The 22462-nt window shown below is 40.7% G+C and overlaps 1 protein-coding gene across 2 annotated transcripts in view; it reads right to left on the bottom strand.

Moving 5' to 3' along the window:
* The window catches only part of npffr2a (neuropeptide FF receptor 2a), a 40929-nt gene extending 21965 nt beyond the window's left edge, over positions 1-18964 (bottom strand). The window contains exons 1-2 of one of the 2 annotated variants that reach the window (XM_049578600.1): positions 18738-18964; positions 10422-10756 (exon numbers count right to left, since the gene is read on the bottom strand). In XM_049578600.1, coding sequence (XP_049434557.1) covers positions 10422-10749 — 328 coding nt within the window. In that variant the 5' untranslated portion in view covers positions 10750-10756; positions 18738-18964. Of the gene's footprint in view, positions 1-10421; positions 10757-13572; positions 13638-18737 lie in introns of those variants that run through there. The other variant, XM_049578601.1, reaches the window with a different exon arrangement.
* Positions 18965-22462: the final 3498 nt, after the last annotated feature.

Here is a 22462-nt window from a genome sequence, read left to right on the forward strand (position 1 = left end):
GAGCTCGCTGTGGCTGCTCCTTCTTGTTACCTTACTCCCTGCAATATTTCAAACTTATCCGCTATTAAAAAATGCTGAAAATTACCAGTTTTGTTTTGTAGGTGCATTTTTTTTATGCTTTTTGATTAGCAAATAAACACTGTGACTACAGAAAAGTCAACTCTTGTTTTGCTATTTACATTTTCTTTAAGGAACAATCCAGCCGAATATCAAAACAACGACCTGCAGTCCTATTTATCAGTCTTTATTGTTTTGGTGAGAGTTGTCGAGTGTTGGAGATATTGGCTGAAAAGATGTCTGCTTTCTCTCCAGTGTAATGGAACTAGATTGCATGCAGCTAGTTGAGCTCAGAGCGCCAAAAAAAAAAAAAAAAATGCATTTAAAGAAAAGCAAGAGCAATGTCTCTTTCTAGAAATTATGATAATTAAGATAATCCCTAGTTTCATGTGAGAACTATTTTCTTTCTACTAAACCACACCTGCCAACCATATCACTCAGCCAAGGGAAATGTGTATCTACTGCTAATTCACCTAGCACCACAGAGCTTGCTAAGGTTACAGCTCAGCCCAGGAGGACGCCATTAATGTTGACAAATTGCATTGTTAGGAGCATGAACCTGTGTTTCTATGAATAGATCCACGCTTCCTTGGTGATTTGGTTTCCGGTGGAGTTCAGTAGAAAGAAAAGCATCTCACAAGAGGGTCTGTGGATTATCTCGAGTAACTGAGTCATGATTTCTGAAAAAACACTGTTGCTGAGTTTTCAAGTGTACTTTTTTGGTGCTTTGAGCACCACAAGCCGAGTGCCATCTAGTTCCATTATATTTCCTAAGGCCAATATCTCCGACACTTTAAACTGGGGGTTGAAGTGTCCCTTTAATGTGAAGCTGCAGCAGTAGGGAATGTTCTCTTTTCATTAGCAGAAGCTCACACAGCATTTTTTTCTGTGAGTGTCGCTCTCAACACCCAGTTCATAACACTGCAGATTTATAAATATTACACTACTCTCATTAGTGGGCCATAGGCTCAATCACCATTGTCTTACCTCATTTGGTGATAGATTGTGACTTCACAAACATTTATTTGAGTGTAAGTCCTCGAGATTATTACTTTAACCTGCAGAAGTTTGCAATGTGATGATTCAGTCCCATTATTCACAATATCTTTAAAAGCAGATTGGTCGTTCTTGAGGTCATTTGGAGAACACTTTTGGGTGACACTGTTGCTTTCATCTCGTTATTGTGATGCTTCTTTATGTGCTTCACAAATTGTAAGGGGCTGATAAGCAATAATGCAGATGACAAAAACCCATTATGGTCCATTGAGGCATTATTCCCTGTAAACATCCTGATGTAACATTAGATGAAAGCTTTCTACTGAGAGTCAATGGCAGATTGCCGGTCTTAAAAGAGCACTCAGAAGTTAAAGGAGAGGCTCATATCGCCGCCGTCAGGCAGACAGAAGCCGGACAGAGTTCTCTGGGTAGCTGAACTCTGACCTTGGTATTTTCATCAAAAACAGAGACCACAAACAGATAAACATGTCCAGAGGATACTTAAATATTCTTTAAAATCACATTTTTGAAGGCACTGATACTGTGTTTTGAAATACTTGTTCCTCTGACTGGTGTGAAGTATTCACCTGTACACTCAGCATCACTGTCCTGTTACAGTGTGATTCATGGCCCTGACTATTGTCATGTCTGAGTGTCACACTCCCTGCTGCTGAAATGCACTGGACAGCATGAGGCTGTCATCACAAAGCTCCCCGGCAGGGATGGTGGTAGACTGGTGATGACCTCTGCCTGTAGTCTGATTTACTGTTTGCATTATGCTACAGCTGACTGAGTTCAATTTTCATCTCTGTGACACCAAAAAAATTGTTTGCCATTGCTGTCCGGGTCTTTCATGTGTCTTTCTGTGAAGCCTGACTCAACTTGACCCCTTTTTTGCAGGCAGCACTTTCTCTTTTACTCCCACTCTGCTAAGATTCAAGAAGTGTCACTTTGACTGCTGTGCCTCCAGCAGCTTTCTGTTCGCAGAAAAACAGCATCATTGCTTTTTTCATGTGTATGATCCTTGACCTCCTCAAGGAAGGTTCATCTTGCCTTGTTGCTCAGTTCGGTCGAATGATCTCATCTAAATTGGAGTACTGCCATATCCGCTGAATGCCTGTAAACTGTAATGAATAATGTACTTAAATAAAATCTGGCTCTCCACTAGGACATGCCACATACTGTAACATAGGTGGGGTGGACAAACACCTTAACCTTGATATTTACGCCCAGTGTCCACACTACTCCGGTGCTTTGGAGCATGTGAGTTATGGCGATGTGCTGAGGAGTCACACCTGCTCTGTTGCTAAATCTAAAATTAATACCACTTAAACGATCTCATTCTGTATAAAAAGTGTCACGTAAGGTGTGCATCGACGTGCTACAAGTGAATATGCCCAAGAAAGGAAAGAAAAACCAAAATGAGACAACCGAAGGAGGTTTTAAGGAAGACAACGTGCCTGGCTCGGATTTGGAAGTGGGGAGCAGATCAACGCATGGCCCGTTTTTGTCCGACGTTTGTCCACTGCAAGCCCTTTGCAGAGAAGCAACACTGACGATGCAAAGAGCATGGAAAGCCCCTCCATTTTGGACATTATGAAGGCCATACAATCCTTGAGACAAGGCTTTCATACTGAAATAGACGGTGTATTATCAGCAATAAAAAACGTTCAAATTCACATTAAAGAATGCAGCGGGTGTATCGCAGAGGCTGAACAACGCATATCCACTGTCAAAAGACGACATTAAGACATTTTCGAACTCAAAATCTGAGACTTAAGAAATGATGACGACGCAGACGCCCACGTTCATTTCTTATTGGGTCTTATCAATCATGTTGTGTCAAGCCAAAATACGAACAAAAATATGTTCTTGTGTTTCCACTACATAGGTCAGACGTGGACGTTGAAGAGTCCAGGGGGCTGGCACAGTGTAGTTCCTAGAGCACTTTGTCTTTTTGCAGTGTTGATATGGGATGGGAATAAAGTAACATTGGTTCAGCATGTTGATCAAAGGTACATAGGTTTAAAGCAGAAAGCCTCCCACAATAAGGATGTGAGTCCTCCTCCTTTAGGCGTAACGTACAATTCCCTTTTTTGATTTTGTGTGGGTACTGCTTTCCCATTATAAATAATAATGCTCCTGGCACAGCATCCATGTTTGCTTTGTAGTAACTTCCAATTTATATTTTCTGTGACTTTGACTACCCGCTGATGTTGCCTTTTGTGACAGTTCCACCTCGTCACTGGGCCAAGCAAAGACTTCTCTGATCTTCCTTTTTGCCATTGTTCTTCCTCCGTATCGTTTTTGTAACTTTGCAACCAGCCGCAGACAATCTGCCTGCTGTTTACACCAGTGTACGTGGATGATCATTTGATATGCATCCTTAGAAGTGTTAATATGGTCAGATATTTATGAAACTGTGCAAAAACATTCAAGTGCTCAGAGATTTTATCTTAAAAAGCCATTTAAAACTAAAATGTAGGCGAGTGTGGATGAAGCTTGAGATTTAAGCTGAGCACAAAGAATGAATGTACTTTACAATCATCTCAGTTTCATATCAGATTAACCCTGATCAAATACGGTTTACAGTTTCCTCTTAATGAAGGCAAATGTACATGGTACGATTACCGTCAATTTTCATACCACGGTATTCCTTGAAACCTTTATAGCACTGAAACCTTCCTCATGACTAATGCCAACCCTGACCTAACATTAGGGGGTTAGTGGTTGACATGACATTACAAGTTTCAGCTTCTGAAACTGAAACTGAAACTGAAGTGTTGACTTTTAGATTCACATGGGACACAAACAATGGTCTCCAGGGTCAAAGTCCTGTGCTTGTTGGATCCATATACCTCCACTCCCACCCCCCTCCTGATATGGACCGTCTAAGTGTCTAATAATAATGGGTTTACACTGGAGTTGGTTGAAATCCTGGTGTGTCTCATATTAGGGCTGCAGGGTATAATGGCTATGTACAATATGTCAATATACATTGATCAGCCAAAACATTAAAACCAGCGGTGGGTGAAGTAAGAAACATTGATCATTTTGTTACAATGCAATGCTCTGCTGGGAGACCTTTGGTCATGGCATTTATGTGGATGCCACTTGACACCCTCCACCCACCCAAACACCGCTGTGGGCTAAGTAACCTCCCCTCACGGCAACAGTACTCCCTGATTGCAGTGGCCCAGCAGGACAATGAGCCATGCCACACCACACAAACTGCTCAGGAATGGCCCAAGGAACGTTACAAAAAGTTCAAGGTGTCGATCTGGTCTTCAAATCTTCCACACACCAATCTGACTGAGCATCTTGGGATGTGCATATGTTGCATGTGCTACGTTAAATCAGTCTGTGAGATGAATGAAATGGCCGCAGCACATGTGCAGTGCAGTGCTGCGTTGCTAGTTTGTATGTGAGGTGGATCATAGCACGTTGCCATTCTTTTTGGTAGTTGTAGTCTGTTGTGTGACACTGAGACAGTGCCTGGATGCAGGTGATTGATCTGTTTAAAAAATGCAGCAACAACACAGATGTTTTATATGCGAGACATATCTGATGTGGACAAAGTGTCTCGCTCATTCCCTCCTGTTTCAAACTACAATGGATTTAGGCCTACTGGATCCTTTTAAAGTCATGTTATAGTTTTGTATCCTGTGCTGCGAACCTTTAAACCTCTAGCTCCAGTGCTGTGTGCAAAAAGTTAACGTACAGCCCTGCTCTTTATTTATATCATTTCTCATTTACATGTTGTGCAGCTGCATATTTTCAAACAGGGAAAAAATATGCATGCATTTTATTTTGATCACAGTCTGTTTTTATAAAAGTACTTGTGACATTTCAAATGCAGCTTTGACTTGCAACTGAAAACATGTAGCTCATTTTGTAGAAAATACCAAGATATATATTGTGTATCCCCAGTCAGCCTGTAAATATGGAGATATGAATTTCTGTCCATATCACCCAGCCCTTTCTCATACAGATGCTAAAGAGTGCAATGACAGCGGGGACACTGCCCACGCAGCGTGTTTTGATGCCTTGGGAGTGAGCCATGCTGTTTCAAATCATTTATATTGTATGTATTGTCATTCACAGGTGAGACTGAAATTCCTTGTTAACAAATAACTTCATTTTACCAGTTCCAACCGTTTCATGTTGCTTCCCCTTCCCCTATCAAGCCGGGTCGTAACACCTGTGTTCCCTGTTGATGGAGACAGAATGAAACTGGTCTCCTGTGTTGAAGACGCATGCCTCAACAGGTCTTTTTCAGGAAAACATGTTTGAACAAACATCCCATGCTGTCATTTTCTGGGGGGAGCAATCTCATGACAAAGTGAGAAGACCAAAAATCAATGAAGTTTGTATTGTCTCCACATGGCTGAGCCTAATGTTTTTGCTGACATCTGTTGCACTGGTCAAGCCCATGGAATGTCAAATCCAAAAGGCAGAATACATGAAACTTTAAAGCTCCACAGGAGATGAACCATTTACATGTCAGATACTCAGTGAGCTCTCCTCAGATCTCAACTTTGCACACAAAATACCTCATAATCTAATAGTCTTAAAATCCTTTTAGCCTATTAATCCTCCCATGGGAATAAGCCCTTTTGGTGTTAATGACACCATGGCCTCTCTGTAAATACTTTTAATCCCCTACTGGCTCTGAAAATTGTAAATTCATGATATTTGTTCATATATATCTGTGGTTATGTGTGTGTAGGCGGTACAGCAGACAAAAATGAATTCATAAATAATGTACAATGTAAAGGTAATATACATTTTTTGCCAACCATTGGCACTCTTAATGCTATTTCATGTTTATTAAATCAGGTATTTTTGAGTTTATTTGAACTTTACTAAAATGTCTCTTACAATGTCTTACAGTGTGCATTACTGATGTTTTTCTACCATAGGACATTTTATATTGTGCTCAGGAGGTGGAGATTTCAGAGGTCACTAAGTAGTCTGTCTGCCAAACAAGTTAAATATGAGCAAGCTTGCTGGAACTCCACTGTAGACATTTTAATTTTTACATTTATGCATTGTACTGTGAAGTGATTCCACACCTGTAAAGTTATGTGCAGGAAAAAACACATAAAATGGAGAGTCTGACAACGTCATTCACAGTTAAGCAGATGTTCGCTGATGTCTTATTGTTCTCTGCTAATGAAATTTCTTTTTTTTCTTAAAAAACTTTTCATCGTTTTAAATGTGATAATTTAATGCAGAGCTAACACCATTCTTCTTGACTTGTGGTAGCTGCAAGCGATCCATAATAATTCAGGATTTAATTCTGTGTTATGTCATTGTAGCAGGAATTTAATCACACAAAGCACTCTGCCAGCTGGATCTCACCAGACTCAAACATGTTCGGGGTCTGACACATTCCTGATTCAGACAATGACTGATTACACTGCTTTTACACTTTGCTCCTTACGAAGCAATAGATGTATCATTTGTTAAAATGTCTATAGCCACTAAAATAATCTCGGGAGATGAATAGGGTACTTTAATCTAACAACATTCTTTGCAATCACAGCTTATTATTGTTCGGTTACAAAAGAGATGGGCTTTAATTTGTTATTAATCTAAAAAATGGATGGCCTTGATTTTAGTTAGTTGAGAGGAAGCTTGAATCCTCCTGAATCATTGTGTCTGGTTTTTATCTGTCAGGCATAATCCATTGAAGGGATCATATGTTTGGACTTGTGTGTGAATGTGTGTGTGTGTGTCTGTCCGTCTGTCTGTCTGTCCCCAGTTAATCTCGCAAACTACTGGACCAATCAGCCTCATATTTTGTGTGCACATTTATGCTCGAAAACCACTTAAGGTTGTGGTAATTAAACATTGTTCAAATTGTTTGACTCTTTCATACTGGACTGCACTTCCGACCACTCAAAGCACTTTTACACTACGTCACATTCACCCATTCACACACTGGTGGCAGAGGCTACCATACATGATGCCAACTGCACCAACACACACAGCCAGCAGGAGCAATTTGGGGTTCAGTATCTTGCCCAAGGATACTTTGAAATGTGGATTGGAGGAGCTGGGGATCGAATCACTGATCTCCTGATTGGTGGAGGACCAGCTCTACCTCTTAGCCGTAGATGCCCGACTGTTGATAACTGGTGACTACTCATTCCTCTCAACTGGCCGGTAGTGACTGCATGTTTTCCAGAAATCAGCTCACCTAAAAACAACAAGTCTTATCGTCTGTTGCAGGACACATCCTCATCTTCACCCAGGCTCAAAAAACAGCCATAGAAAAGTTTGTTCTGTTTGAACCGCAGCATCTGCAGAATAATTCCATACCTGATATGATCCACTAAAGTTATCCATATGAGATTGATAAACCCCCAGTTTTTGTTATCTTTGCCGCCATCTTGACTGTACAGAAGCCAGGAGGAACAAAACTAGTGGCTGCAGCTCTCTGTGGTCAGGCTGCAACCCAGTTTTGTTTTATCCTCCTCACAGTGTCATACCACACTGGGCGCATGGAGCATTTTAACTGTCTATTTGTAGACTTAAACATTTTGTTGATTTGGTCATTTTCCCTTGATACTTGTGCCTCTATTGTCAGTAAGTAAGTAAGCAGGCTGTGTAGTTAAATGGTTTGTTTTTTTGTCTGTTTTAACTGGGTTTATGGTTGTTGAGTCTTACTTTGTTGTGCTGTATCCTACGGACAAGGTTAATGTTGTTAAACATCCAGTTATGAACAACATGGACTAAAGGTTTCCGGCTGTGTTGTGGTTATTAAAATAATGTCGTCCTCATAATTACACTGTAGACACTCTATAGTTTACTACAGTTCCTGTAAGCAGGAGAAATGGATTTGCTCTGTGCAACGCTCCGTGGCTTCGTCAAATATAGCTAAGGCATGTTCTTTTATTAGTTTCCAGGAAGCTTTGAAAGTGCTGCGATGCGTCTGCTCGAATTACAATAATAGTCTAAAGTGGCTGTGATCAGCTCGGGGGGCTGCCTGGTGGAGATCTGCACTCTACTGAGTGAACTTTTTTAGTTTCTGTTTTGTTTTTGTTTTAGAACTGAAAAGAGGAAGTCATTGCAGCTTCTGCAGCCTACGTGACAAATGTGAGCTTTCAGCCACTATCATTAGCCTTAAGAATCGCTCCTGTGAGATTTGAATCATCAAGAGTCAACTGTCAAGTCCCATCAACACAACGCGGGAAAAGCCCTGATCTTATTCATGCATGCAGGGCAGTCTGTCTGACTCCCCTGAGCCCTCTCTACTTCTGATAACTGCAGACTGTGAAGAAAAAGATCGCACTTTTTAGTCATTCCATGATTGTCTCAAGGTTCATGTTGCGTGGGATGGCCTCCAAATGCCTCTTAGAAATCCATATTAATACTAGTCCAAACTGAAAACAAAGCAACCCTACAGAGAATTAAATAACATCAGTGGTTAGGGATTAGGGAAGAGGGTTAATCAAAGGATTTACAGGGCTAACAGCCCTGCGAGGCTGTGATGCATCATTACAAAGCAAACAGCAAAACTATTTGTTGTGTAATATCTCTGTCGTTGCCACAGAGACGTTTACACCAAGCTGGAAAGAAAGCCCTGAGGGTGGCACCAGAGGAAATTTAAAAAGGTTTATGTTGGGATATCTCAGTTCATCAAGCTCAGCTCTGCTTTGTCAAACTTGACTCAACTTGAATTAGTCAAATCTGGAATATTTCCACATTTGACATCATCTGACCCACAGTTGAACCTCATCAGCTTCAACTACTCTTAGACAAAGTTCCAACTCAATGCTACATACTATACACGTTAACATATTGATGTATTTGATATTCCAAACAGAGACGTTACAGTGCATGCATGAGTATGCTGATGCTCCTATTGTAAGATACTGGAGCTGATTATCCCCAGTTTGCATTTCGAGAGAACTGTGGGAGAGCTCTGGTCCAAGCCATCATTAGGCACACAATATCTGCCAAGCACAGATATTTGTGGATAAGATTTAGTAGCTGACAGCAATTAGATAGATGGTTTATGATGTATCTGGTCATGAACTTAAGTGTTGGACACATGGAAATTTTTACCTGTTGGTGGCGCAAAGTCAGGGTTTTGACAAAATTGTTACAATTAATTCTTAAATGTCTTTACCAAATGTAATGGCAATCCATCCAATAGTTGTCGAGACAGTTCCTCAAAACCACAAATGTCTGCCTGTTAGCGGCACAGGGGGTTACTAAAGTCACTGGGATTCATCCTTCCAGGTACCATAAATGTCCTGATCTCTATAAACATATATCTGCATATGTATGTAGAATCTGTAGGCAACAGGACAAGTTTTTGGTATCAGAAGCCTTCTGGTTTCTGTTTGTAGTCCCAGTGGTATTGACCGATCATGTTTGAGCACCAGTTTGTGTGGAAGGGCAGAACGCATTAGCCGAAATGCAATCTTGGAACCCATCAGCTATTGTCTGACGAAGGCTGGGCCCATATATCTGCTGACGACACTAGCTCTTCTGAAATATTGTCTGTTGCCCCGAGAGGCTTATCGTCATCAGACTGTTAGCCGATGGCTCTCAAGATTGTGAAAGTTTTAGGGGCTGTACACACGCGGCGTCTTTAACCACCTGGAAAATGCAACGTTGGGTGCTGGACGCTACTTTTGTCCCGTTGTTGAACCAGCTTTTAAGAGCGCAACGGCAGGTTGCGTCTGAGGTTGCTAAGTAACCTTAACAAGCACTGTATTTTTGCATATTGACCTGAAATCCTGAGTGCAGGGCTAGGCACTGTTTGTGTGGGCATATTGTCCATGGGACAGATGTAAAGCTCTGGGTAGTCCTGCATCAAAAATGATCAACTTTTCCATATTTATCACAGACTGATATTTACGGAGGAAGGGAAAGATATCTTTTGGCTGTGATTCCTCATCACATGACATGACACGCTGCTGCGTTACAAAAGTTGAATTTGGTTTATCTCAAGGCGTTGGTGTTTGAGTGCGCTTGCCGCATCGTCTTCATTGAAAACAATGAATTTGAGGGTGCAAAAATGGGACATGTGAACCTAGCCACATTTCATGTAAATTCACCTAAAAGGTTATTGGGTTACGTTTTTTTTAGGTATCCTGTCATGAGATTAAATCTTGGAAAAATTTTCCTGCTGGTGCGCTAGAAAAGTCATATGGATTCATCCTCTGGAGACCATGAGTGACTGTACCTATTTCTCGTTGAGACATTTCAGTCTGGAAAGTGTTGGGAAAAAAAACAAATGACTGACTGACAAGACAGCCAACTTGACTAAAAAAAACATGTCTTATTTTGACAGAAGTTAAACACAACAACAACATGATGATGAAGCTTGAAATTACTGTGCTGCTCACCTGTTATTATGTTGTCAAGAAGTGTTGTGGGCATACAGAAAATCCCAACCAGGAGGTCACTGACAGCAAGGTTTAAGATAAACAAGTTGGTGACTGTCCTCATGTTTTTGCTCCTCAGGACAATGAAACACACCACGCCATTTCCCACCATGCACACGAGGAAGATCAGCAGGTAGGACACGATGAAGATGGCTGCTGTGGACGGCTGATGAAGGTAAAATCCAACATAGGTGATGTTGTTCCTGGGTATGATGGGCTCCAGGGAGGAGTTGTAAAATGTCCAGTTGTCATAGAGTTGAGTCAAGTTGTTGTCAAGTCCTTCGTTCATTTTAAACCTGAAAAATGAAGGACAAGCAGATGACTTCATGCTGAATCAGCTTACTTTATTGTGCAATTTTGAAGAATAGGAAATTATTGAAAGCATGATGAAGAGTTTTAGAAATTCTTACAATGAAACCACTTTTTCTACTTAGTTATCAAAAGAAGGAAGAAAGACAAATCACAGAAACTTTGAAATGGAACAGTAATGTATCTTTCTGTATTCATGCTAAAAAAACTTGTTTTAACAAGAAATTCATCGAATAATGGAAACTAGACACCACTGACAAAATGTTTGGTATATGGTCTATAGGTGTAGCTAGGTAGGTAACTAATTATACTGGTAAAAAACAGAAATGGATAAAACACATGCTGAAGCTTTAACCTACATTTAAATGTTTTTTGCCACTTGGGGCAACAGCTGTGAGCACAACACTGACATATTGTCACTTCTACAAGGTTGATTTGGCAAATGTTCACCCATCCAGCAGTGCAACATCACCACGCTGGTTTGGCCTACACCAACTCCTAGCAGCCCCCTTTCACATTAAATGTAGTCATTTGGCCCATTTGTAATAATAACATTAAAATAACTAAAATATTGAGTAGTACAGCCAATTTTAGTTCCAGTACATGTATTACGTAGTCCCAGTGTGCATAATTCATTGTGTCACCAGCGCTTTTATGGAAATGAGAAACAGCCTCAGCTCTTAACTCATTCCTTCACTGTTAAAACACCATATGTCTCAGAACATTAACAGGTTAATGCCAACAGTTATGACAGATGGAACACCCATCAAAGATCATTTACAATATGGAAAAACAGCACATACAGCACGACATTTCAGACCATGATGACTGCTTTATGTGAGAGGGGGCGGTAACACGACCTGAGGCCAGAAAATTAACAGTCTATAAAAAGTGACATTACAGGGAAATGATATGTAAAAGGGTTATACCTTTGTACTGTCATAATAAAGTTAAGACAGAACAGTAATTGAGATGAAACATCGCTGTCTCTGCTCAAACATCAATCTGTGATGTTCAGTGTATTTCAGACGTTGCTGTATTTCATGATGAAGTGCTATTGGCGTGCCAACTTTCCCATAGCCTCTCTCATCAGAATAATAACCAGCTTATTTGGCCGAGTAGGCGTGAACATACAAGGAGTTAGTTCCAGCCTAGTCTGACAAGCATGAACTGATGAAGCCTCTTGGATAAGAGGTGAAACGTCTTCTAAGACAAAAGTAAGTCCAATTGTGTTTGATTCAACTGCCTTGACATAACTATGATCTGGATAAATAAGAATATCCACAGGCACAACTTCCATGGCTGAAAAAACAAAGCCAATGCAGAAGTGCCAAAAACTGCAGTTCCTCAAATGGCCACTTGAGGCTTGTAAGTCAATCCCCAATGTCAAAGTTCTCAACTTTTAAAAATCCAAGATGGCGATGACCAAAATGCCAAACTCAAGGCTTCAAAACTGGAGTCTTCAAACATACGGGTGATGTCACAGTGGCTATGTCCCTTATGTTACACAGTCTGTGGTTGCTCCCGATGTACAGAATACAACAGAACAAAATACACATACAGCTAAAAACAAGGATATTAAATCTGAACCAGATGAACAAAGACACTTGACTACTATAAATACTGACTATGTTCAGATATAAATATATCTACTTAAACTCTAGTTTGTAAGATTCTAAATTCCAGAATATGACTTTAAACAGCCTCTCACAGAGGAAGCTGTAGTTGCTTGCTGCATACGTGCAGGTGAAGAGAGAGCAGTGACAATAGCAGAGGGGGGTTGTTTTTTCCCTTGAGAGAGAAATGGAAGCAGAGAGGGAACAATGCAGAAGTCAAAGGAACAGGGCTGCAGTGAATTCATATCTGTCTTCTGTCTATAGAGAAACCAGTGTCTCAGTGTGTCAGCCTCCTTTCTAAATGATTTCTTTCTGTTTGATTGTTGAATGCAAAATGGTGAGTTGGGACAGAAGTCCTTGCCCTTTGATTCTGATGGTTAGCTTTTAAAACCTGATGTTTAATGTTGATGAGTGTTAGGCTTTTCCTTATTTGCTGTAATTTATAAATGGATTTTATATTAAACATGACCAAAGTTTCAAATAATGAGGTAAAGGTATGTTCAATTAAGTCTTGAAAGCAAAAACCTCAGGCCTCTTAATACTGTTTCCAATGTTCTTTTTTGGCCATATGATGACCTGCTTCAGAAACACTACTGCATGTATTAACATTACATACACTGCTACATGTAGCGCATGCTAACCTCAGAGAAGCACGTTATCTTGGTTGCCGGTGTTGTTAATTTCTCCCAGATTTCGGATCATTTTCCTGCTGTAACATCCAGTTGTGTTCGGAAGGTGCCGCTTTTTCTATTTCAGTAATTTCTCAGCTGCAAAGACGGTACAGACGCCAGGACCAATCGGAGCCGACTGGGGGGTTTTTTTTAGGAGGGGGGCTTAAATAGAGAGGTACCAATGTGGAGCATCTCAGACAGAAGGTGAATACAGCAACAGAGGGAAATAAAGTGTTTTTCTGAACATCAAAGCATGTAAACATAAACCCTTTCAGTAATGCAACTACCATTGAAACAGTCAACATTAATTCTTGTCAGGGAATCTTAAAATGCTGTTTGCATGGCCATTTCTTTCTTACAGCTTTGTCTGCGGTCCGTGTAAACATTTCCTGTTGTCCGACTCCATGGTAGCTCCAATGGAAGCTGACATATTGCGATAAATAAGAAAATAATTGCTGTTTACAAATGGACAACAAAATGGGCACAGAAATGCAAACATCTTCTCTTTCCACTTACGGCTGTTTCCGGGGTGCACAAGCATCTGGAAGTGGATTTTTTTCCCTCCAAGTCAACAGCAGATAAACAGCTGTGACACTGTCTACCTGTGCAGTTACAGAGATTTGCAAAAGATAAGTGTAGCTGTTGTGATTATGAATCATGCTCATTATGGCTGATTATAACTGTGTGTAATCTTGATTGGATATGTGGTAATGCTTGAGGATTATAGCAGAATTTACATGGGAAAAGCATATTTATTACCAGTCACACTGACCAACTGGGTAGAATATTGCCTTTACTACTTCTGTCACCTCCTCTGACCATTTAGCAACCCCTACTTTTTGATTGATGCCGACAGAAATGCCTCCAAGTACGAGCCATTAGTGACAGTGATAAACCTCACAGTTGCTTAATCGCTCTACAGACTTTCTTCTTTCTGCTTTGTGTGGATGCGTTGAACAAATGTGAATAAAACATGATGAGCAAATGGGAGGCGTGGGGGGTTAATTGAAGGAACTGAAGAATTATAAATTTTGAAAGCCATTCAAAGTGCACCCAACTCTGCAGTTTTAATGCCTTATTTATAGAGACACAGATGTGTCCTGGTGGTCTGTGTGGAGTGTTGCGTATCTGAGACTGTGTGTAATAATTTAAGCTGTTTTTGAAGGACTGGGGTGAAGGTAGGTCGAATTGTAGCGACAATTATAGGCTACAGTTCCTGAAACTCTGGTCACAGCTATTTTTCTCTGGAACGCCAAGCAAGCTTGCTGCGTCCTGTGGACACGTTCTATATTAATCACTTTCCTCTTGCTTTTGCTCGGAGACTCGGCACATGTGGGCACCAAGATAAAATCTATAGAGTAAATGTAATATAAGATGTAATAGACCACCTAAAAGAGACTTAGACTGAAACCACACAAACAAGCACCCCCACTGTTCATTTATCCCATGACTAAATTAAAGTGTCGCCCTAGGATGCCTTAAAAACTTTGCTTAGATGCCGCAGTTTCTTGTTTAGGTGCATCTAACTGCCTTAATTTTACTTAATTACTTGGCTGAGATTTATGTTGTTTTCCTGTATTATTTACTTTCCCGTTGCTTCCGCTTGGAAACTCAACCTATGCCGCCAACAGGTGGCAAGAAAAAATCTACATCCCATAGCCTTAAATCTCCACAAACAAGGACCCTGGTAATTTTTGTTCTTAGTGAACAGTGTTGCTACAGACTTGCAAAATGCTTTTTTGACTTTCTTCTGCATAAAAGACTCAAGGTAGAATACTCAATAATCTAAAAACAATTTTATGCTCTGCTGATTTCCTGCAGAGACGAGCAAATTTAGCCAGAATGAGACATGAGCTTTTTGTCTGTTATATCAGACAGTAAATGGAATCCCAGTAGCCCCTTTAAATGTGACTGGTGTGAACTGTGCGTATGGATGTACCTCCACAGTAATCCTCTGGATTAGATTTTTTTCGGATGTGATGGGTGAAACGATGTGACACTAAACCACATTTCACCTCCTTCTCTTTTGCCTTATAACCTATATGTCAGATGTGGTGTTGAACATGGGGTGATGTATGGTTTCAGGTGGTTTAACATCACAAATTGATTGACTGACTTCTTTAAACTTGGTAAAACTGAAAAGAATTTCCATGATCCTGAGGGTTTAGATAGTCTACTAGAGGGAGAATGTCTCCAGATGCTTGAGCTTTACTTGTGTGACATAAGCAACCACCTGGCTCAGATATGTCACATTGGTGATTTGTAGTCTCGCTCACCAGACCTTTCTCAAGAAAAGAAAGGTCTGGCTGGGCCGACTCTCACTTTAAGATTGGAGAAAAAAACGCCCTGGCTGCTTGTATTTCTTTCAACCAATCACAATCGTTCTGGGCGGTGCCACAGCAACGGTGCGCTTGCAAAAATATTGCCCGGGGGAAACAGGTTTTGGTGTAACACGCCCACAAAAATATCGCCTACAGGACGCGAACCATGGCAGAAAAATGGCTACATCCCCGCAAGATCAAACACCGCAAAAGTTAGTAAAGGACGTGTTGAAAACGGTTGAAAACTGCTACACAACCGGAGGTGGTAGGGCGGGACTTAAGCGGGTGACTCGTTCCGCCCAATGAGAGGCTGATCTATGCAGCGAACTTCTGCCCACTCAGACTAGCTGATTTGTGGTGTTCAGGCATTGGCCAAGCACGTGTCTATGAGGCAATATAATAAATCCACCAGTAACTCATTTTCTGTTACTTTTAGATTAATTAAACCCAGGTTCTGTGTCAGTGTACAGACATAATGAGTTTATTCAAATCACACTCAACCATAGAGCACAGTCTTGGCTAATGTTGATGTCAGAATCTGTACATTGATCGCTAAAGAAAAGAAATGAAGTCATTTTTTCTCCTTATCCATGTTTAATTCATAAGCCTTGTGAATTGCTGCCTGTCGTCTACTGATGGACCTACTGCTTTCACCCACAGCTAGTGAATGTGAATTGCGATAGTTTGACCAGTGATAAATGATTGTAGTGTAGTGTGGTGTGGTAGGTCTTGCTCTCTCAGAATGTCAGTCTGAAATCATTAGCGCTCAGTAAAGGTCTGGTTTCACAGGCTTTTTCCACCCTGAGAGTAATAACATCAGCAGGAGACATTTAATAGCTTAGACTTGTGGTCGTGTTCATGCTCAAGCTGAAAGATTTAGAATTTTAGCACAAAGGTTCAGATTAAGTGATGATGCTTTTTTTATTGAAGCATCATTCATAAACAGTGTAAAAAGCATGTAATATCAGTATAGTGGAGAAATTATACAATCCTAGTGTGATAAACATTGCGGAAAAATGTGCTCAGTAGGTTGACTAGACTCTAAAAAATAATCCACTCGTTCAGTTAAAAAAAAATGAAGGTAACAATTTGCATGCATTTTTTTAAGTAGTTCCAACTCTGCCATTATTGAGTAAATCCCAGTAGTCTTTTTTATTCTGACAAACTCAATCACTTTAGTACAACCAACATGATTTGCTTTGATCTCGAAAAACTTGATTAAGTTGAACCAACTTAATATTTATCCAAACGTTGTGTTGATATTTAGTGGTCAAACGATTTTATTTAAGATATTCTAACTTATTTTAGTTTTAGCCTTCTCAAAAATGTAAAAAAAATTCTTAAAATAAGTCATCACTTTTTTATTTTAAGCATTATCCACAGACCTGATTAATCATTTTTTAGAGTGTACATTAGTCCAGATACAATCTGGATTAAGATTTTATTCAGTCAGTTTGATTTAATGAATTAAAGACATACAATATGTCACATTACTGCAGTATGCAACAATATTGTGCTGTAGGTGACCAGGCTATCCTAAAATGTGAACAATCAAATGGTCAACAGAAACCATGTCATGTAAATATATGACAGATACAGCATTTTATGATATTGTAGTTTGCTGTTTTCTTTTATAATATTTACCTGCTGTATCAATCACAACCTCCTAAGTTATAGCAACCATAGCTTCTTCATTTATGGCCAAGAGAGAAACCAAATCTAAATCTTCTCGTCTGTTGTTTTGTTTATCAGATTTCAACCAGCCTCTGTCCACTTCATTATGTCATGATGTTGCCACAATAGTTCAGTCTTACTAATATTAGCAGCTTACAGTAGCGACAGCAGGAGTCGAAGCTAACACTGTCCAGATGTCCCAAAGATGACACAACATGATTTTCGAGCTGAGCTTTGGCTATCACAGTGCATTTACCCCGTGAATAATTTAAAGTGTTCCCCCAAAGACACCTAGAAAGCTTCACTATATGATGCTGTAGTTGAATGGCAGCCTGTTGCAGCAGCTCACAGAAGTTCCTGTGTCTTTTGGGGTTTTTTGGTGCATATAGTCGCCTTGCTTTTCCTCAATTTTACCTCTAATACACTCACCTTGGACTCATACACTATTGGCACTATTGTGTATTGCCACTACACATGTATATATCTACAGAAAAAAACCCTCCTTCTTGTTTTAAGCTTTGAGTATAGTTTTTGCTCATTGTCAGTGTCTTTTTGCTGCTGTGACAGTACAATTTCCCACTGGGATAAATCTGTCTAACATTCATGATCCTTCACGTGCCTTCCTTCAGCATTACCAAATAGGCAGTTTCAAATAAACTTCAAATGTATTTGAGTCTCAGAGGGTAGACAGCCCCAGAGGGTGCATGTTCACAAGCCTGCCACAACCTCCGTCTTGCTTTGATTGCACTTTCTACTTTGTCATGTTGCAGTGTGATCGAGTTTAATGTTTCACACAATATCCTTAGCTGCACGTAAGAAAATAGCCACATCAACAGGATATATAGCTGCGTGTTACACTGAGCATGCAGGTCATTATTTTTACTTCCAGCTCAACAGACTGCAGGTCACAAAATGGAAATGTTCAGGGTCAAAGAACAGTGGATGTTTAGAGGCTTGTTGTAATGCAACGTCTTGACGTGTTTTAAAAACGAACCGAATATGTGTTTCAGTATTTCTGAGGGTCTTACTTTTTATCTTAACTGTATTCCTGTTACTGTATTCATGCCCTCGGACTCCCCACTGTCAGGTTTAGCCTCCAGCCCTCAGTGACCAACATGTACTGTAGCTTCATCTCTGTTTCCCCTCATTAGCACTGTGCGCAGAATTCCACAGCAGCAGACGGGACCTCCGCCGGTGGGTGCAGGCACAGAACAGAGAATATATGGATGTACATTTTGTGCCAACATTGCGCGCGTAGCAGTCTCTGCACTTCACATGCGCTGATGGGAAATTAGGGTTCACCAGGGCTGTCTGGCTCCTGATTGTCCTCCTCTGGTAACTTTGCGCATCAAATTAGGCGATGGGTGGCACAGGATGCAAACTTGAGGGAGCTGACTGTGCGCAAAAACACGCATGACTGACCACTCTTGACAAAGAGGTTTCTGTGTCCTAATGGAGCTCAGTGCATCAAAGTGGAGAAAGCTGGCAGGATGGAGAGCCAGACGGAGAATAAGGACGTGCGCGCACCGATACGCTTGAGTTGTCGACTTTATATGCACTCAACGAGCTTTGGCTGCATTGAGTCAAATTCAAACATCAAAAAATAATTACTTTTAAAAATGAATTTCACCAATTAATGCACACATTTGTGGCAGTAAGTAACGCCAACAAACTAACTTGTCTTACCTTGGTTTATTTCAAATCAAGCTGGCGACGGGCTGTGTGCTCCGAGGAAAAGAAAAGTAAAAAATGTCCACTTTCCTCTGAATAAAGACATACGTGGATCAAGAAACGACGCAAGGACAGAGCATGGGAAAAAGAAAGAGTCAAAGCTCCGTTTCCCACTGGGTTCAATATCAGTACAGTTTCATGTGCGTTGCTGCGAAGCGCCACATGTGTCCAGCTTAGATGCGCTCAGGCAGCCGCTCAGAGCGCAAGTGGCGGGTTTCCAGATGGATCCGTTCGCATTTGATGCGGTGACGTCGGGAGTGAAGGGGGTGGGATGAGAGCTAGATGAACAGGCTAATGGTTGAGTGATACACCCCCTGATCTCTCCCCGGCTGCTGTCTCTGAGATGTCAAGGGTCCACTATTAAAACAAACAAAAGTCTGATGTGATGCTGATTGTGAGAGGGCAGGTCACAGATGATCAGAGCCACAAAGCGCACTGCTGCTGCGCAATTAACGGCGTGACCATAAACACAACCAATGCAGAAACACGCACTGCTAGCACAGAGAGAGAGTGACGAAAGATTTATCAAATTTGAGTCACACAGTTAAATCCCCGAGGTGCCAGACTTTAATAGGCTCCAATTATTGAAAATTATTTTTAAAATGAGTCTTTCTTAAATGCTGCTGACAATTAACTCCTATATAAATTGATTTAATGTACATCAATATAAAATATAGCCTGCAGGAAGTGAGAAGCATATATTGAGTCTGAATGTTACATTTATTTGTTTAATTCCAAATGCATATATACTGTAGTGTCTTAAGTTTCTCATTTTTAATTGATGAAACTTTTCCCTCACCAGACATCATGATGCTAAAATTTATAATGCCTCAAAGGCAGTGAGTGTAAATATTTGAGCAGAGTTTTCTCACTGATGGCTGCTGCAGCTGTCATTGTGTTTACGGCGCCTCCTGTTTATGACACCACAGAGGGTTTAAACTTCAACATGAAGCTGAGCAAAGACACGTGAACAGGAGCCGTGGAGTTTTGAGGGATCATGTAAATGTGCTGCAAGTTGGTGATGAATGGTCACAGGTAGCAGTTGGGTGCATTCAGTGCACTTTGATTAAAAGTTACCTCGCTGTCAGTCAGCTTTTGTGCTTTTGGCTACATGTCCCGACTGCTGTCTCACAGGGAGACTGTTTTACTAAATGTAACTCCATCCACAGAGACCACCTACCTTATTAACAAGGACTAATTAAATAAAAGCTTTGATTTAAAAGAATGATGGTAGTTGTTATTCTGATGTAAAAATACACAGACATAGTCCCAGTTCTGACAATTATTGCAGCCTGTTCTTGTGAAATACCGTCACTTTGTTAGTGATTTCAGTGTCGGAATACACATACACCACCTTAGTTATGTATAATACCATTTCATAGTTTAGTGTTTAGGATTAATTGTTTATGTGTATCTTTAGTTTGTTTTTTACCACTAGAGGAGGGAGGTCTCACTCTGATGCTATTTTTAGTTAATCAATTTTAGTTGGATTTATATTTTTTGCAATAAATGGGAACGTCACCCAAAAGAGAAACTTCTTCTGGACAGTTTAATTTAATGGACTGGAGTACATGTTAAGAACATTCCTGAGCCACCGCAGGTGACTAATAAAATTTTTGGTTTACGATAGTCACCACAGTTAGTAACGCAGATGGACCGAACCTTTCGTGGTTTTATGATACACCGCTGGTCGGCTGGACAGCACCTGTCGCTGCGGTATGATATGTAGCTGGACAGCTAACAACATAATATAAGGTGTAGGAAAGTCCACATAGGGCAGGTTGGAGAGGCGATGGCTCCAACAAACGCTGGACTTTCAACTAGAATTTTGGTGTTGGCTTCCTGTACAAATGTAGAGATAAACCATGATGTTTTTTCTGAACCTAACCACCTAGTTTGATGCCTAAACCTTACCATGTGCTTTTGTTAACATCTCAGCCTTGGTAGTGGCATCGTGCAATGTCAACAGCAGATGCAGAAAGATACCTAGCACGTAGTACATAGACGTGAAAGGCCACTGACAAAACGGCAACATGTGGCGACTTGGGGTGAGAACGCGTTAATTATTGTCATTTATGGGGCATTCTGGTGGTTTCAAGGTTTAAAGTGGAAACTGTGTAATCACTACCTTACTGTTTCAAGCTCCCGTCCAGTCTTGTAGGCTAGTTAACAGAAACCCTTAAATATTTTAATTCAGTATTCATTAATTATCCATAACCACTTAGCTCATTCTTTAGGTTTCAGACAAAACAAGCTACTTTAAGACTAAATCTTAAGCTACAGAAAATTGTGATGGTTGAGTCTACTTCCTGGCACTTTGAGACTGAATCCCCCTTACTACTACAATATATGTATGTTCCACATTATTGAGCACTGTTGTGATTGTTCTCATGCAAAATCAATGAAGGTGTCCTCTTTCCATTAAAGCCAATCGGACCTGTAGCCGATAAATACCTGATACTCCTGAGGAGTAATTTGTCCCAGGAAAGAATGTCGATTGTAACCCTTCCCATTAGCCAGATGTTAGTGGGTTTTTGTCCAGAAGCAAAGAGGCTTGTGTAGCAAGTAAAACCCCTGCTCTGCTTCACCCCACCATGCGTAACATGTCATGTCCATGCCCCATGTGTTTCAGCTGTTATCTTGCCAATTAAAACTAAACACAATGTAGAGCTGAGGCTCATGGGACTGACATTAGTTTTGATCATAGATCAAAGAATATTTGACAGATCAAATTTTTGTTCTGATGGCCCGACATGAAAAATCCCAGAATCATTTCAGTTATTTCAGGACATCCTGAGAGGGACAAGAATGTGTGAACCAGATTTAATGGCAATCTATCTAATAGTTGTTGAGACATTTTAGTCTGGATCAAAGTGGTGGACCGATCGACTGACGTTGGGTTCAGGGTTTAACTAAAAGTTTTCTGAAGGTGAGTTCAGGTGATGTGAGTAGAAAAGGGTTCTGTGATAAATTGCTAAAAAAAAAACAACCTCACATTGTGAATTGAACTGTCAGAGTTTGATTGACTTCCTCTGAGTCCTTTGAGCTGCACCTGCAGGAGAGTGACTCATGGATGGCTCATATTAAGGTCAAAACACTTTGCTCTTTATCCAACCCACATGGCTCCGGGCTCTTTAAGGAGAGTTTGAGCTGTCACTTTTTCCTTATGGGGTATTTCTGTCTCTTCATTTCATTTTTCATTAAAAGCCGTGCTTGAGCGCCAAGGTCCAAGCCCTTGAAATTTTGACACAAACTGCAGCTTAGAACTGACGGACCGCACAACAGATGAGAGGTCTGATTTACATATTACCTCGGCTACACCCAAAATAACCACTGCTACCACTGCTGCTGGGTTGATTAATACTGTATCCATGAATCCAGCTCTGCTGAAGCTTTGGCTGATTGAAAGTGAAACAAATTTTGGTGAACTTGAGTAGAGCAGAGTGCATTAATACACAGGAATTGTAGGAAAATGGACTTTGCGCTCACTTCTCAGCACGCCAGCAGTGTGCCAGGAGCAAATCCGCTCATTGCAAGCAGCAGCAGGAAGAAACCGAAAAGGATCAAGAATAAAAACCCTGTACCTTCTCCCTGTGATAAGTCAAAAAGGCTTTAATAACAGAACCCAGCTGGAAGGTCTGACTCCTCGGGTAACGTTTCTTGGTATGCGAATGTTTTAA

Source organism: Epinephelus fuscoguttatus, linkage group LG6 (genome assembly GCF_011397635.1).
Source record: "Epinephelus fuscoguttatus linkage group LG6, E.fuscoguttatus.final_Chr_v1".
Classification (NCBI taxonomy): Eukaryota; Metazoa; Chordata; class Actinopteri; order Perciformes; family Serranidae; genus Epinephelus; species Epinephelus fuscoguttatus.